Here is a 16,974-nt window from a genome sequence, read left to right on the forward strand (position 1 = left end):
TGCTGTTTCCCATTTGAAGGCCTGGGCTGTGGCTGTGCACTGCTCTGCCTCCCCTGGGCTGGGAGTGCCGGACTCCCAGCCTGAAGCACATACATCTCCGGCACAGGGCCCTCCTCAGCCACTATCTGCGGACTAAGCCACCGAAGGAGCCCCACCACCCTAGACTCAGTGCTGCTGACATCTGGGGCCATGTCATTATTCGTTGGGTGTGGGGAGACTGTCCTAGGCCTTGTAGGGCATTTACCAGTGTCTCTGTCCTCTCCCCTCTAGATGCCAGTGGCATCACCCTGCTCAGCTGTGACGGCCCCAAATGCCTGCAGACACTGCCAACCGTCCTGAGGGGCAAAGTCACCCCAGTCTAGAACCACCATCCCAGAAACCCTACTTTCCTCAAACACAAGAGGCTTCTGGGTTTGGGGTTCCCAGGACGGGGATCAGCGTCTCCAGAGGCTTCGGTCCGATGGGACCTCCCAGAGGAAACCTCCTCTGTGGAAGGGCCACCCCCTCGCCAGGGGACTGAGGGCCCGGGAGCTGCCTTCCTTCCTGCCTGTGGCCGAGGCCAGGGTGGGCAGCTTGGGCCCCACAGGAGCCGAGAGCCGAGTTTTTAGCGGAGGCTGGAGAGAGGGCTGCTGGGTGTGGGGGACTCTGCTGCCCCACCTGCGCGCCTGCAGAGCTTCCTGGGCATCCCCGGTGGTGGCAGGCCGCAGGCACCCCGAACCCTCAGGACTGCCTGCTCCCGGGAGGGTGCACCTCCTGCTCCTGCACAAGGTGGGAGAACTTGGACTGCAGGGACCGCCGCGGCCACCGTCAACTGCCATGGGTGACACGTCCTGAGTGCCTGCCGTGGGCTTGGGTGCCACAGTGGACAGTCAACAGATGTCGCCGCACGGGCCCCCCTGTTCAGCAGCGCTGCGAGTCTGGCATTATTATGTCCCCTTCACAGAGACAGAAATGGAAGCTCAAAGAAGCTAATGAATTCATTCATTCTCCCAGAAAGGGTTTCCCGAGCTTTGACTAGGACTTGCCCCCCATCGCTCGCCGGCTGGTCGGAGATGCTGGGACTCAAGCATTGCCACTTGACCACAGAGGAGGGTCCCGATGCCCCGCTGTGAGTCGAGTGGGTCCTCAAACCCCACTCCTCGGAGCCCCCCATTCCACTCTCTCAAACAGAGCAGCCTTGTACTGTCCACACACCGATTTCTTAAAAAAAGACCAAAGACTGGCCCTTCCCCTCGACATGCGGAGGGCCCCAGCTTCTCCGATGAGGCCGTCACTGCTGAATGCCCGGCCGGGACTGGCACGCGCCTCCCGCTTCCACCAACGCGGCTCCCCCCACGCGGTGGGCCCGACGCAGATCAAGGTCTGATGACCAGAAGCACACCCCGCCCCCAGCATCGGAACAGCTCCCCCGAGCCCCCGGGGTTGTCTGCTCGGTCCCCACACCCCTGGCCCCTCACAGGAACCAAGGTCGTGCCCAAGTGGAGACCAGCAAGCTGCGTGCCCCCCCAAAGCCGACACGCTAGGGCTGTGGAGGAGGCAGCAACGCACCTCAACCCCAGGCAGCCGCTCGAGGCCCCTTGAAACACAGGCAGACGGGATCACAGCGGATGCCTCGCGCTCTCCGGTAATGAACAACACAGGTTTGAATCGCACGGGTCCACTTATAGGCGGATTTTTTTACAGTTCCATAGTGTAAATGTATTTTCTCTTCCTTACGATTTTCTTAATGACGTTTTCCCCGCTAGCTTATTTCATCGTAAGAATACAGTATATTATACGTATGAATAAAAACACAGGTGTTAGGCGACTCTGTTACTGGTAAGGCTTTGGGTCAACAGTAGGCTATTAGCAGGTACATTTTGGGGGAGTTAAAATTATATGCAGATGTTCGACTGGGTCGGGGGTCGGCGCTGCTAACCCCCGTTTTTCAAGGGTCAACTCCATGTATCATCAGGTGGCCTTTCCCTCTATATCACCAGTCGTATTTTCTCAAGGGATCAAACAAGGCTCGTCATTTTGTTCAGACCCACTTAACTATGGGGAGAGAGGGGGCCACACACAGGGAGGCTGAGCACTCTGCCTGGAGTGGGGGCATCACCCAGTCGCAGTCAGAGCATGAAACCTCACCCCCTTCTCTGCCTCTGGAGTTGGCAGTTTACAGAAAGACTCAGGCCTACGAAACCATGTGTAACTATAGTTTTGCTTAATTAAATCTCACTTTAAAAGCACCGGGGGAGACTTTCTGGGTTAAAAGACTCTGTGCCAAGTGTTTTTAATTTTTTCTACATTTTATATTTTCATTTAGTTAACAGATCTTTAAAGGCGGGGTGGGGGGGGCATACCTAAACTAGCAATCAGAAAAGCAGCAGAACGTTAGCTGAAGCAGACATAGAACGTCAGGCAGGCAGAGCTCTGTTGGCTTTATCCTAATTTCTCCCATCTGTGGGGGCAGACATTTGGGGACAGCTATAGCCACCCTCAGGTCCCTGAGTGATCACATGAGACTCAGGGCTGCTGGGAGCACTTGGCACTGGTGGGAGACTGTTCCCTGCTTGCGGGGGCTCCTCCCACTGGAGGGAGGATTGCTCATACTTCCGGATCGCATGTGGGAGCGGCACATTCTAAAACCCACAAATTAATGTACAACAAGCCAATCACCCTAACCACCCCCAGCACACATCAGTGAGGGTGGCGATTCTTTTCCAACCTGCTAGATTTCAAGATGAGAAACATCCTCACTCACAAGCACATGGACCACCTAGCAGCCAACTCTGCAGAGCTCTCTGGCCTCCAGCCCTGAGTGTGGGCTGGAGACCCCTTCTCAGAAGCCCAATCCAGAAACCCACAGACATTGTTTCCTCCTTCCTCTTTCCACTCACTTGCTCACATTCCCGGGTGCCCCCAGCTTGTCCTTCACATCAGGTTATGGGGACAAAGTGAGAGACGCCCCCTCTCCTCCCTGTCCTGAAGCAGGCTAGGCCAGGCCTCTGGCTGGGTGTGGGCACCTGAACCCCACTCATCTGGGCTGCTACAATCAGCCTGGTGCCTCACCTGGCACCGCCAGCCACCATTCCTGGTCCTCACCAGCCTGCGCCACAAGCGATGTGTCCTCATTTCACAGACAAGGAAGCGGATGCTGGGAAGGTCAGCATTTCAAGGCTATTCAGACAGTAAGGCCCACAGCAGCAAGCAGGGACATAGGCCCTGATGGAGACCCGGTGGAGAGCAGTGCCCAAAAACCAACCCCCCCAAATCCAGCCCAGCCACCTGCCTGGTGGCCCCTGGCATGGCAACTCTTGAGGTGCCTCTGGACCCAGAAATAAGGATTTGCTGCTCCTCCTCAGGCCGGGGCATTTTAAATAAAAACAACCCACGCATTCTTGTGTTTGTATAAAAGATATTTACTTCAATTATCACACCTAGGGTGCTAGTGAATAATAATAATACATGGTGTGAGTTTCATACAGTGATATTGCTTCTCCATATCATATAGGGACCGTTGTACAGTGCTGAGAACAAACATCGTATGGCTAACCAAGGACAGAAGGGACAACGCCAGGGGCCGACGGGTGCCTCCCCCACCCCCACGCCAGCTGGATCAACTTTTGACTCTTAATGTTGAAAACAAATAGCAAGAAAAAAAATGTTATCAGAGATGGGTCACAGCAACACAACAGAGGCTTCTTGAAGCTATTTGTACAAAAATGACGCCTTTTTTTGTTGTTTTTTTGTATTTTTTGTTTTTGTTTTTTGTTTTTGGTCAATTGGGTCTCTGTGAGGATTAAAAAAAAGTCTGTGATTGTATTAACAAACGAGCTCTAGAAACATCTAAGACTTAGTGCGTTACAGAAAATATAAAATACTGCTAAAATGTAAGACACCACGATACACCGGGGGGGGGGGGGGGGGGAGCTGAGCTTATGAAAGGTATTCTGGAAGAAGTCCGCCACTCTGCGAGCGAGCTTGTCTTGTGCTGTGTTAGTAGTCTGGACAGGAGCGTGGTGCCACCCGCTCTCATGGCAAGTAGTTATTGCACATCGCGAAGAGCTAGGTCTCACTCAGTGGGAAGGGCGTGGGGAGACCCACCTTTCTCCACCCCCCCCCCCCCGAACTTCTATTTTTCCAACAAGTTAGTCTCAAATGCTGTAAGAATTTTGCAGGAATCCTCACGTCTCCAAAATGCACAGCATTCTCTGAGGGGTCTCGGTGGGACAGGAGATGAGCGTTTTCTCAAGGAAAGAGGCAGAAAACCGCCGGAGAGAGAGAAATGCATAGACTCATTCGAGAAATGAAAACCCTTTGGGGTGGGGGGAGGGACGGGGGCGGTGATTTCATCCGAGGGCTTTCTTTCAAAGAGATGAGGACCCCCAATGATTTCAGAGAAGGGAAGAAGTCCTGGCACAGGAAAGCGAGCTGGGGGTTGGGGGCGGCCCTCTGGGAGCAGGGGAGGGGGGCCGGCTGCCGTGTGGCCCCCACCTGGACCTCAGCCTCACGGGGCGCCCCCGTCTCCTGGGCCCCAGAGGCCAGCCCCACCTCGCCTTCACACCTGATTAGCAAGCAACGTGTCACCCCCTCCACACCTCACCACATAAGGGCAAAAGGGGCACCCCCACAACCTCCCTGGGGCGGGTCCTCAAGCCACAGCCGGACTAGGAAACACTGTTGCTTCACAAGATGGTTCTGACCCAACTTTGTATGCAGGGGAAGCAACCACAAGCACGACAAGAAAAGCCAACAGAACACAGCAACCCACGCGAGCCTTGCCAGAAACCATTCTCCCTCGGAAGCCACGGTCTCCTCCAGGCCGCCGCGCCCGCCCTGACCAGGGCTTGCTGAAACTTCATGAACCCAGAAGTCTTACCAGAGGCTCTAGGAGGCTTTGGGGAACTGAACTTTGCTTTTTTAAGTCTCTGTAGCTCCTCACACGAGTGTTCAAGTCTCTCATTTAAAAAGTTAGATGTGGGGAGACCACCAGTTTTTGAGTGGCTACTCTGGAGACAGATATGTGATTCTGCCGGAGAAGCCCCCTCTGCCCCCCAGGCAAATCCCCAGACCCTTCGGTTCTTTTGGGGTATGTGTGTGTGGGGGGGAGAGGGCAGGAGGCAGAAGACAGTAACCACTGGAGTGATAGCAAAAAGCATTTATAGCAACAACAACACAAAACAACAATACACTCCTGATAAGAACTTAAATGATTAACCTAATAATAAATAGAAGAGGATAGAAATAAATTTTTTTTTTTCTTCTCAAGGAAACATCCTTTTATAATTATCCTCACGCACGCTGGCAGGTCAGTAGCAGTCAATCCATCTCAACGAGAAAAGGTTAAGTGCTGGAAGGGATGGCTGTGGTCTCACACTTGGGAGGGTTCTTAGCTGCTGAGTCACAAACACCCCCCTCACCCCCACCCCCCCACCCCGCCACCCAGCCAGTGGTTCCCGCCAGGGGCCTGTGGGGCCCTGCACACCTAGCTGGGTGGTCAGCAAGAGGCAGGCTGAGATGAGGGTTGCGGGGACTGGGGAGGCCTGTTTTCCCTTCAGTTCATGAACAAACAGAACTACAGTGAACATACTCATCCACAACCTGAATCATCCTGGTCTAAAGCTTACTTTGAGTTCATTTGGTGTGCAATACATTATCTCTTAAAAATGAAGAAAAATGATTTCTATTGCACAGAGCTTTTTTACACATAGTCATCTACTTAAGTGCTTTCTGTTTAAAGCAAACTACCAAAAAAAAAAAAAAAAAAAAAAAAAAGGAAGAAAGAAAAGAAGAAAAAAGCAAAGAAAAAATGGAAAAAAAATGAAAAAAGGAGAGGAACTTTCAAACAAAAGCAGCCCCGTGCCACTTTTTCAATGCATCTTGCTGAATGGTGTCTGGTTTCACCAACGGAAGTCCCAACGCTTCCGTACACTCTGTGCTTCTGATTATTTTCCATAGGGATGTAGCCGTGACATTGGGATATAAGGCACCTTTCCTTTCTGATCACAGAAAGCTTGATACATAGCATATAGCATATTTTGTGGTACAAATTAAAAGCCTAAGCACTACAGAAAGGACAGGAACACAGACTATACCTAACATTACTGGAGAAACTATAATGACCCATGGAAAGCAACTCAAAAGTTATTTTCAAAGGTTAATAACGGGGGATGGGGAAGTGCACATTTATGCATAGCCTAATGCCTCTTTCTCACTAGCCTTTTTTAGGATTCTTCGCCTACAATGCCCAACTTTTAAAGTTAGCATTCCGGAGGAGACTAGGCGCTTTGGAAATGTCTTGTTAAAGCTAAATGTCACTTCATGCAAAAATTAGAATGGAGATACCACTGACAGTGTGGTCACAGTATCTTTGGAGGGGAGGTGGAGGAAAGATGGCCCCAAGGCCTGGGCAGGTGCGGGCAGGGCCTGCGGGTGGGGGAGGCTGGGAAGCTGCATATCCTCCTTCCCTGGAGAGGATGAGGCTCCTGGGCTGCTGGGGCAGGAAGCCCAGCTTATTGCCCACCCTGCCCCTCCTCTGCCTTCCTGATTCACTCTGGACAGTTTGGGCTTCTGCTTTCAGCACATCTCTAAGGGTTCACAGGCTGGATCTTTCTGGAACTTTCCCTGGGAACTTGTTTCCTAGTAGTTTTCATCTATGAAAAGGCAGAAACTGGTGGGAATGGAAACCCTGTCCTCACACTGGGCCCTTCCCTCAGCAAGCGAGCCAGGGAATGGAAGTCTGTCATGTTGGAGGCCCAGGCCACCATCTTGTCACTTGGGGTGGGAGCTCTTGGGGGGTTCACGAAGGTTCCCCTGTTGCCACCGAGGCCCACATGAAACCACAAAAGCATTGGGGGAGGGGGGATTTCTAAGGGTGGGCTTTTTCTGGCAAATGCCCAAGCACACCGTGATGGCACAAGTCCTTAGGTTCCCACTTCTGATTCTTTTCCACCAGAACACTCTGGCCACCAGAGACGGTGGACTCACGTCTAGTCAGCAGCTCTGAGGGCTGGGTTTTTGTTCTGCACTGCATAGAAACGGGTATATTCTTTTGGGAAAAGTCACGTGATCGAAGACTGGGTTTGCGGACTGGGTGGGAGGTTGGGGGGAAGGCCATCTCCCCTATTGTCCTGGAGACGCTTCCAAAGGAGGTCTCACAGCAAAGCTGAAATCACAGCATCCCGGTGCCAGAGGCAAATAAGGATGGAGTCTCCCAATGCCAGGTAGGAACCCTGGGGAGGTGTCCTCACGTGGCCAGTTAGGGGCAGCCTAGGGCAAGGGGAATGGCTCTGACGGATCTTAACAGCTGAGCAGGAGCGGGCTGAAAGCAAAGGCAGGCCGGAGCAAGGCCCTCTGAGGCCCGAGACCACACGTGCCTGCAAAGGAAATAGCTGTCAGAGTGTCAGGAATAGGTGGAAGTCAAGAGAAAAATCCATGTGCTTTGCGGAGCACAGCTGTCTTGTCCATGCTGTGCTCACAAAAGGGAAGAGGGGAAGAAGCCTGCCCACCAGGCCCAGACAAACTCACGAACGCCATGCTTCTAGTGCTCTCTCCTCCTCCACCCACCCCCAAGAGCCTGCTTGTGCCTTGTGTTTCTGAGGGGAGCGGGAGGGGAAGGAATGTCAAGTGGTAGCACAGATGAGGAGTGTGCTGAGGGAGGACATCCAGGGAGGGGCATGGCAAATAGCCCATCACACTGGCCACACGTGCCTGAACCTCACCTTGCTGTCTCCCCTGCACAGCTGGCTTCCTGGCCTCCCAGAGTGGCACCCTGGGATGGCTGAAGGCAGACTCTTGTTTTTACAGCCTGTCGAGAGGCGCCTGTCATAGTGCATTTAAGGCAATGGCTGTTGTCCCCTAGCTCAAGATGGAGTAAGTCACTAACACCGTTTCACTCTGTGCTCATCCCAGGAGGGCGTGCATATACTCCTCCTGGCTTCTCTGCTTTCTTCAGTGAGGTTTGCTTTTCTAAAATGAAAGGGATGAGAAATGTTGCATAGAATGTCAACAGAGTTCATTGGCCAGTGCTGCAAGAGAAGGCGGGGGTTCAGGAGGAATAAAGATACCCAGTCCACCTGCCAGGCAGGCACCTGCCTGTGGACTAGGCCATGGGGTGACCCTTGTCCCAACCTCTTAGGGCATGACTGGGGCATGATCTTAGGGCAACCAGCCACCACCAGAGCTTTCCTTCAGATTAGAGTATAACCATCTGCCTTCCTCTTGGTTTGCTCACATCTGCATGACTGCTGTGGCTCTGGTCAGGGAGGCAGGCAAGGTCTTTCCTTCCTATAGGGCTGGCCGGCTGGGCCCGGGGGTGGGGTTACACAGGGAGGGTCTCTTGTAGCCACAGAGAAACACTCAACCTAAAGCTCTGGGGCACTGTGGGTCTGGACCACAAACCAGCAGACCTGAACGTCCATGTCAGACAGGATGGTTTTTAAATGGGGAGAAAACAAAGATGCCAAAAGGAAGGACATCAGGCAGGGAGGCACCTGTGCTCTGAAAGTTCAGGGAACCGGTCCCCAGGGGAGGCCACAACTGTCATCTTTTTGCCTCAGTCACTCTCACAGACCTAGTGGCCATGGTTTCATAGTAGTCCTATGAGTCAAGATCCTGGCACTTCCAGACTTCTCTAAGCCTGCGTCCCAGGATAGTTTGTGGACCATGAAGTCAGCTCTGAGAATCACGGAGTTGAGCTAGCTGACTGTGGCAAGGCTTTCTAAAGAAGAGCGGTCTGACGGACGGAAATCCCAGACATCCTGACCGATCCAGAGGTTCAAGGCTGGCGGGTACCCCAGGCGCCAGGCGGTGGAAGCGAGTGCACACAGGTCTAGGACAGAACCTGCACACCTTCCATCCTAGATACACCACAAGGAGTGTGGGTGGGAACCAGGGGTCAAGAGACTGAACGTGAACACCGCCCTTCCACTGAGCCTCCACTTAGCAAGCTAAGTAATGGCAAAAACCTTAAGTTATGAACACTGCTTCCAATTAACAAAAAGAAGCCATTTAAAATGGTATAATGGGGCTTGTAATTAAGTGTTAGTGTTTTATACAGAACTGTTTTCCCCAGGGGAGAGGTACAAATCAGCTTTTCAAACTGATGGAGCAGAAAGAGGACGAGGTCGGCTGCCTGTGGGAGCTACTGCTTGGAATGCCAGCCAGCTGAAGGTAAAGCCCCCCCTCCCCGAGACGATGCTGTTCAAGGCACTTGAATATTGCTTATCAAGATGAAAGATCAACCCTTAGGCTCAAACTGAGGGGTGCAAACTGAGGAGGGGGGACACTCCCCTGACCCCCTGGAAGGTTTCTGTTATTTAGTGGCAGCTCTTAGAAGTATTATAGACAGTGAAAGCTCAACATAAAAGATTGTAGGGTTGGGATCACAATTAAAAAAAAATAAATAGAGAAAAAAATACAAACACAGAACTGCAAGCAAACTTTAACCAACTGATTGTATCGAGCACCCAGATGTTAAGTCTGGGGGAAAAAAGAAAGGTAGAGTGGAAATCAACAAAAACCTAGTTAAAAGCAAAACAAAACAAACACTAACAAATCAACAAAACCCAACAAAAAGGACTAAATCGCTTGGAAGAGCCAAAGTGGCTGTTTTAGACTGTTACTATTTGGCCACTAGGATGGACAAAACTCTACTTTCTCAATTTCCTCAGATTTAACAACTTTGTAAATAACAGTCATGCCTTTAATACTAAAACACTAGCCTAATATTTCTGGTTAACTCCCTGCTTTCAATTCTAATGAAAATCAGATATTCAGAGATTCATCACACACGATGACAAAATTCCCTCGAGGTTTTCGTGGAGAGGACACCACAGTACTGTCAGGGGCTCTGCTACTCACTGTCCTAGGGGGTCACTAATGCAAATTCGCTCTTCTTAACGCACCTGAATCACCTGAATCGAGCCAGATGTTAATCTGTTTCCCCTTAAGCTCCTCCATTTTGAAATCTCTCTTCACTGAACCAGGTATCAAGTTCAGAGATGATGCGACCATCAAAAGACAAACAGCCTGCCTCCCAGCCTCCTAGAGCCTTCTGAAAACTTCTCATTCATGAAAAGGCATTGTTTTTAGTGTAGTGACTCTTAAATTTGTGAAAACTTGAACTAAGTGCTGCAGTTGCAGGTTAAAAGACTGTAAATGAACTACATAATTCCTAAAACATCATGCAAGAAATGTGGTTTCACATCTTACAGTCAAAGTCCTACAAGTTAATTAATACAAGCACACTGAGGTGTAATAGCGGGAGCATACCTTGAAAATTATAACTCCCTCCCACCCCCCCAAAATCAAAAAAGGTAATATTAATTAAACTTAAGAAATAATGAATGCACCATTAAAATGCCATCCAAAGATGTTGACCTAAGACAAAGGTTTCAATGATACACAATACGGTCAAAAAGTTTTCAATCAGTAATATACAGTATGACAACTACATCTTGTAAATTATACCCAATACTGCCGGCAGTCTATCCCTCTAAAGAATATTTGCCCCTTTCATCCCTTCCTAACAATCAGATAATAAAATACAGCACCTATAAATAAGCAAAAAAAAAATATATATATATACCGAAATCATCTATTGTTAGTTTAAAGATATGGCAATAAAGGAGTCTAAATTAGCAAACTTGTAGAAGCCATAACTGATAAAACAGCTTATTGAAAAAAGGTGGCAGTAATGCACTCTATGTGTGCACAGGTACTTAAGAAAATACACAGACGTATAAAATTGCACACACGCACACACGCACACTCTCATCCACCTCTATTCTCACGCATATACACATAGACAACAGGAGGAATCAGAGACAAGTTAGACTTCTGATTTGTACTTAGACTGCCCTAGACTGTGCATAAAAGAACTGTTCCAAGAGGCAGAATAAATGGAGGGCCAAATGAATGGTCTGGTCTGGAAGTGAAGAGCAACGACGTTTTGGTGTGACTGTGGGCCACCTCTATAGGGGTGGGAGCAGAGCCCAGACTGCCACGTTCTCTCTTCCGCAGGGAAGGAAGCTTCCCACAACGTCAACAGTCCTCAGTGCTTGTGGTGGGAAGAGCAGGGTGGGGGTCAGGGGGCAAGGAGACAGGGGGAGAGAGAGAGGGAGAAAGAGGGGGAGAGGGGGAGGGGGGGGAGAGAGAGAGAGAGAGAGAGAGAGAGAGAGAGAGAGCGCGCACGCAAGAGCCCTGCCCAGGCCCGGGGAGCAGCGGCCCCTGGTGGGGCTCAGTCCATCAGGCGCCCGGGAGAGTGCAGTGCGGTGTGCTGCCTTCTGTGCCAAGGAAAGCCTGCTGACTACGCAGGGTGGGCCCCTGTGGCCCCCCGACTGCCTGCTGCCACCTCGGCGGCCCACTCTTTCCTCCTTGCTTTACATGCTCGCACGTGTGCAGACGCATTAACACAGACGTAGACACCATAAATTAAACAGAATGAACGGGGACATGCTACAGTTCTAACTTGTCTCCTAAACCTCCGAGATATGAGGTCTGATCAGCGTGCTCTGCGGTTAGAGGTTAAAAAGCAGATTATAAAATACCTAGATTCGGATCTTTTCTTTTTGTCCTGATTTGGCCTAGAATGGAGTGTATTAAACAGACTCTGGCCAGCAAAAGCCCAGAGTCAGTTAAAGCTATGGATCAATGTGCACTACATGTCAGGATTCTATTCACGTACAAGAAAACACTACGTCAGCTACCACAAAATCAGATAGTTTCCTGATGTGACTTCTCTTTTCGTTAAAAAATATGTGGAGTAAATGTGTTTTATTTTAATTCAAAGTTTCAAACGAGAAGATTCTTTACTTGAAAATATTTAGGAATCCAAACTAGTGTGTTTAGAGTCGGTTTGACTGTGCAATCTCTTAGTGGCAACTGAACAGCTACAAAAACTTTCTTTTTTAATTTTTCTGAAAAATCCCCCCTCCCCCCCTTTTTTTCCTGGTTTAAGAAGATAATAGTGTATTATCGCTCTGAAGCCATTAGATGGCAGATAAAAAGCCCCCTTTTAATATGTGGGTTTGATTTTTTTTTTTAAAGCCCACACGAAAGAGGAGGGCGCAAGGCAAAGCTGTAAGAGTTATTCCAGAACCTGTGGAAATCACTTAGGGCAATAAAAAAAACACTTCAGGGTACAAAAAAGCTCGACTACACATTTCCGTTTTCTTCCTTGAAAACACGACATAGATTGGGCTTAATGCTCCTTTGTTTTCTATATGCACCTTGGCCTATGGCGATTTTGCCCTGTGGCCCGCAGGGCGGTAAGTGCGCAACACGGTCCAGGCCGCGGAGTCGGCGCCCGCCCCTCTGCCCGGCCTGGCCCGGCCCGGCCCGGCCCGGCTCGGCCAGGTTCGGCCCAGCTCGGCTCGGTCAGACTCGGCCCGGCTCAGCCCAGCTCGGCCCCGCCCGGCTCGGCCCAGCTCGGCGCGGCTCGGCGCGGCTCGGCCTGGCCCGGCCCGGCGCGGCTCGGCCCGGCCCGGCGCGGCGGGACGGGCGGGCGGCGCCCTCTCAGAACTCCCATTCGATGGGCTCCTCCCGGCTGGCGGCCTTCTCCAGGCGGTGGATTATGCTGTTCAAGTTCGCGGCCTTCTTCTTCCTCAGGGGGTTGTCTCGAGAGTCCCTGGCGCCCGCCGCCTCCGGGAGGCCGAAGAGGCTCTGCAGCGAGCTGGCCCTGCGGGCGGCCGCCGGCGCGCTGGTGCTTGGCAAAGCGGAACTCCTGTCGGCGCCGTCCCGGGCCCGGCAGGGGCCCTCCGCCGGCGGGGCGGCTGAGGTAGCGGCGTCCTCCCCCGCGGGCGTGGCGGCGGCGGCGGGGTTTGGCACGGGCCCCGGGCCGTCGGCTGGGCCCTCGGGCGGCGGCGGGGGCGGCGGGGGCGCCCGGGGCCGGCCCTCCTCTTCCGCGTCTTCCGGGGCCGGGGCCCCCGAGGGCGGCGGCTGCGCCTTCTCCGCCGGCCTCGGCGCCTCCTCCCGCTCCTCCGGGGCCACGGCCGCTTCGGCTGGCCCTCCCTGAGACTTGGCGGCGGCCGCGGGGCCGCCCGACTCCTCGGCGTCCGCGGCGCCCGGGCCCTCGGCGGCCTCCACGCCGTCGCAGCTGTCGCCCTCCGAGCTGGGCGCCGCCCGGCTGCTTCGGGCCGACGGGGAGTCGCTGGCCCCGGCCTGGCCCTGGCTCCCGGCCTGAATCTCCTCAATGAACAGTTCTCTGCGGATCCGAGACCTGCGAGACACAAGCGGTAGGGCGCCGTGAGCGGGGCGCTGGGCAGGGCTCGAACTCCCCCCAGCTCGGCGCCTGTGCCCGAGTCGGCCCTTGGGTGGTGCCAGCCCCTCTGTCCCACGAGGACGGCGCCCCGTGTGACTTGTTCAGTGGCTCCTTCCCTCCGAGCCGGCTGTGGATGGCAGGTCCCATTCTCTGCACACCCGGCGCCGGCATGGTGCTTGGTACACAGTAATAAACGCTGACTGGACTAGGAGATGGAAATGCAGGATGGAGGGTAACCACCGCTCCCTCATCAGGACTTCATGGGAGAACCAGTGGGTAGACAGTGCCCAAACCGAAAAACTTCAGTTGTGGTCTCTGAGCCACACAGGTCAGGGGTTAGGGCCCAGGCAAGGTTCCACCGAATTAGGTTTCAACCAGTTCCCTCCTCCAAGAGGAGAAGAGCAGGGAAGGGTCACTTTCCATCAAGCGGGAAGGAGACCAGATATGTGCTCCAACATATCAAGCACGTTGAAATCAAGCTGAGTCCTGCCTACCCGGGAATGTGTGATCTCCTTTGTTGAGTCTGAAGGAAACTGCTACAAATGCGCCCTGGCCTGCCCTGTTTTTGGGCCCTTGGTGACATCAAGAAAGGGCTCCTCTTAAGTCTGTTTTTGTGCCAGAAGTTTCTCCTTCCATGGGCTCACAGTTCTAGGCTCAATCAGAAGTCTCTCTAGGTGGTTATTCCAGAGAGCTTAAAAGCCTCTGATCAACGTGCCAACTGCTAGTGGAAGAGCATTCTCACGTATAGATTAAGCACGAAGCCGACTGTTTGGCAGAAACTGGGCCTGCCAAAAGACCTTGGGTTAGGCATGCAATGAAAATATTTTCTGCAGTACATAGAACCCAGTAGAGGTAACATATTTTGAGAACCCACTACGTGCCAGGCCTTGTGTTGGACGTGGGGAGTGTTGAAGCCAGGGGGAAATCTGGCTGTAGTTTTTATATCAGAACCCTGGTGGTGGTGATGTGTTCACATTGTTATATGCTCCCTGTACAGCCTGAACTCTGACCCTTGTTCTGAGAATAGTTTCTGAGTGAGAACTGCAGAACAGCCCCCTCCTACCCAGGAGTTCCCTCCTCCTTCTCTGGGGCTATCACAGGGGCCTGTGCAGTGCAGACCCTTGTCAATATGTTCCTGGGCACTGTGCTGTGAGGGCAAGCCTACTCTGCTGCCTTTCAGGCTCCTTGGAAGCCAAGAATGCCAGTTGGGGTGAACACCTAAATCCCATCCCATCCTGGCTGGGGAGGTGGGAGGCTAGATGGGCAGGCCAAAGATCTACCACTGAGTCCCAGGGGGCAGAGTGGCCCAGAACAGAGCACAGGCTTTATGGAACCAGGCCAACCTGGGTTTGAAATCTGGCTTTGTAAACTTACTAGCGACACCGCTTAGAAAAAAAGGTCCTGAACTGTTTTGAGCTTCAGATTTCTTATCTGAAAAATGTGGAGAATAGCATCTTCCTTGCAGAGATGTGAAGAATAAAATATTGGTGTATTATGTAAGACACAAAGTAGGCCCAGGGAAAAGAGGGGACTATTCAGACCCTTTACCTGCCTTTTGAATGATAGAATCTGTCGGTAGGTGCTAAGCCTGAGGTAAAAGGGCTGGGGGGAGGGGGAAGGAAGGGACAATTTCCTGCGTGGGGCCTGGCATTCTGGCTGCCACCCTCAGCAGCTCATCTGAGGATCTGATGAGAGGACACATCTGTAGTGCTCCTGGCTCAGTCCTGGCACATATTCTATGCTCAGCTGATAGGAGACATTCTCCTTAGTCTAGATTTTTCTCCATGTCCATGAAAAAATATTATCTTCTGATCTATAAAGACCAGGTCCTAGGAGCGGATCTTGTTTTCAGGCCAGTCACACAAGATTCACAAGATGCTATGGTGTTGAGGGCTTGGAAGAGTTTCTACTGGGTGGTCCTGCTCTTCTGGGAGGAGATCAGGTGTCCTGTGGTAGGTATACTGTTCTGGCATTTCTGGCCCTGTTCCTGGGTAAACGGTCACCCTAAGATACTTCTACTTCCCTGAGGGTGAAAGGATAAGAGGAAGTAAAAATGGGCCTAAAAATTGATTTCCCCTTCCCCGTTATTCCCTGTGGGTGCTGGTGGAATGGGGCAGGGTGGGGGAGGGGGAACTTCTCCTATTTAACTCCTGTAGAATGAGAAACTATCCCCTTCCTTAGGGATTTTTTTTTTTAAAGATTTTTTTAAAATTTTTTATTTATTTATGATAGTCACACACAGAGAGAGAGAGGCAGAGACACAGGCAGAGGGAGAAGCAGGGAGAAGCACCGGGAGCCCGACGTGGGATTCGATCCCGGGTCTCCAGGATCGCGCCCTGGGCCAAAGGCAGGCGCCAAACCGCTGCGCCACCCAGGGATCCCCTCCTTAGGGATTTAGTCTATGTGTGCCAGTTCTTATCTGAAGCTCTGTGGGGTCTATCAGGCTAAGTTGGTCTCTGTTTTAAGCATTTAATTGGAGGAGCTAAAGCCCTGGATGGAGCACTCACTCACTCTCTGCTCTGCACTTTGCCTCCTGGGTGACCAAGTGACTTCAATTCTTTGGGCTTTATGCCAGTTCTGAATGACCTAATGCTACTTCTCATCTGACCTATTTTGTGGTTTGCAAAATTCTTTTCAGTTCTTTTTTCAAGACCCTGCACATCTCATATTGCTTCCTGGGTATTTTTCTGGATCTCTGCAGCTGAAACAAATCTCTGCCCTTGGTTCTTCCATCTGTCTTAGTCCAGCCTGCTTTGTTATGGTTATTTTTGAAAGAAAACATTTACTGAGCATCTACTCCAGATCTGGAGCTGAGCTTATTTACTGAGTTTTGAGGTTCTACTGCTCCTCCTCCTTTCTCCCCCTTCTCTATTTTTTTTGACTGTGTACAGTTGAATTTGCTCCTGTTAAATGTACACTTGAGGCCTCTCCACAGTGAGCAGCTGACCACCTGTGATGGAGCGGGCATTACCATGGGTGTCAGCAAGATGAATGATGGAAGCTGAGAAACCTGGAGAGCATGTGCCCTGGCCAGGAGGCAGTGACCACCATTCAGCTGGGGCCTGTAGGGGAGATCGATCTGTGGAAAAAGGTGACCCTGGTGAGGCCAGGGGAAATGGGTTTCTGGAGCTGTTTTGTAGAACTGGTGGCAACTTCACCCAGATATTCAGCCATCTCGAGTTCCCATACTTGCACTAAAATGGACACAGCTTGCGGAAGATGCGAAAGTATATATTCAAATGTGCCTGTGTGTCTAGAAAGTGAAAATGGGATTGCATAATACCTGGCAAAGGGAGGCTCTGGGGGAACCTCTGCCCAGGTTCTCATTCATCCTCCTTCATTTCCCTTGTCTACTATTCTTAAACTTTCCTTCCTTGTAGAGGGAGCTCCATTATTGTACCTACTAGCCTGGCTCTGCCTCTGGTTTTATCTCATCAGTAAATTTAGGATGAATAAGTGGTTGTGCTCAGCTCATGTACCTTCTTCTATCCTGGGAGTCAGCCCATAGACAGGGAGGCCTGTGGAGGACAGTGCTACCATGATGCATGTAAGCTTGCCTGGTTCCAGGGGTCAGGTAGCAGGTCTGTTTGGCTCTCACACTAAGCTACAAATGCTAACCTAGCTTTCATCAGCAGTAGAGATATTATTTTGGCTCCCGTCTAATATTTTAAAACCTCCCACTTTGCTCAGCACCTGGGGGTGGGGGTGGGGGGTGTACTGGGCCTCAAGTT

The 16,974-nt window shown here is 51.7% G+C and overlaps 1 protein-coding gene across 12 annotated transcripts in view; it reads right to left on the reverse strand.

The window, feature by feature from the left end:
* Positions 1–16,974, reverse strand: part of CUX1 (cut like homeobox 1) — a 363,575-nt gene that overhangs the window by 14,963 nt on the left and 331,638 nt on the right. For 3 of the 12 annotated variants that reach the window (XM_072752945.1, XM_072752949.1, XM_072752947.1), the window contains one exon: positions 12,431–13,201. The exons of 4 other annotated variants lie outside the window; for them this stretch is intronic. In XM_072752945.1, coding sequence (XP_072609046.1) covers positions 12,499–13,201 — 703 coding nt within the window. In that variant the 3' untranslated portion in view covers positions 12,431–12,498. Of the gene's footprint in view, positions 1–12,427; positions 13,202–16,974 lie in introns of those variants that run through there. 5 more of the 12 variants (XM_072752942.1, XM_072752941.1, XM_072752946.1 and 2 more) reach the window with 3 other exon arrangements.

This window comes from Vulpes vulpes, chromosome 3 (genome assembly GCF_048418805.1).
Source record: "Vulpes vulpes isolate BD-2025 chromosome 3, VulVul3, whole genome shotgun sequence".
NCBI lineage: Eukaryota > Metazoa > Chordata > Mammalia > Carnivora > Canidae > Vulpes > Vulpes vulpes.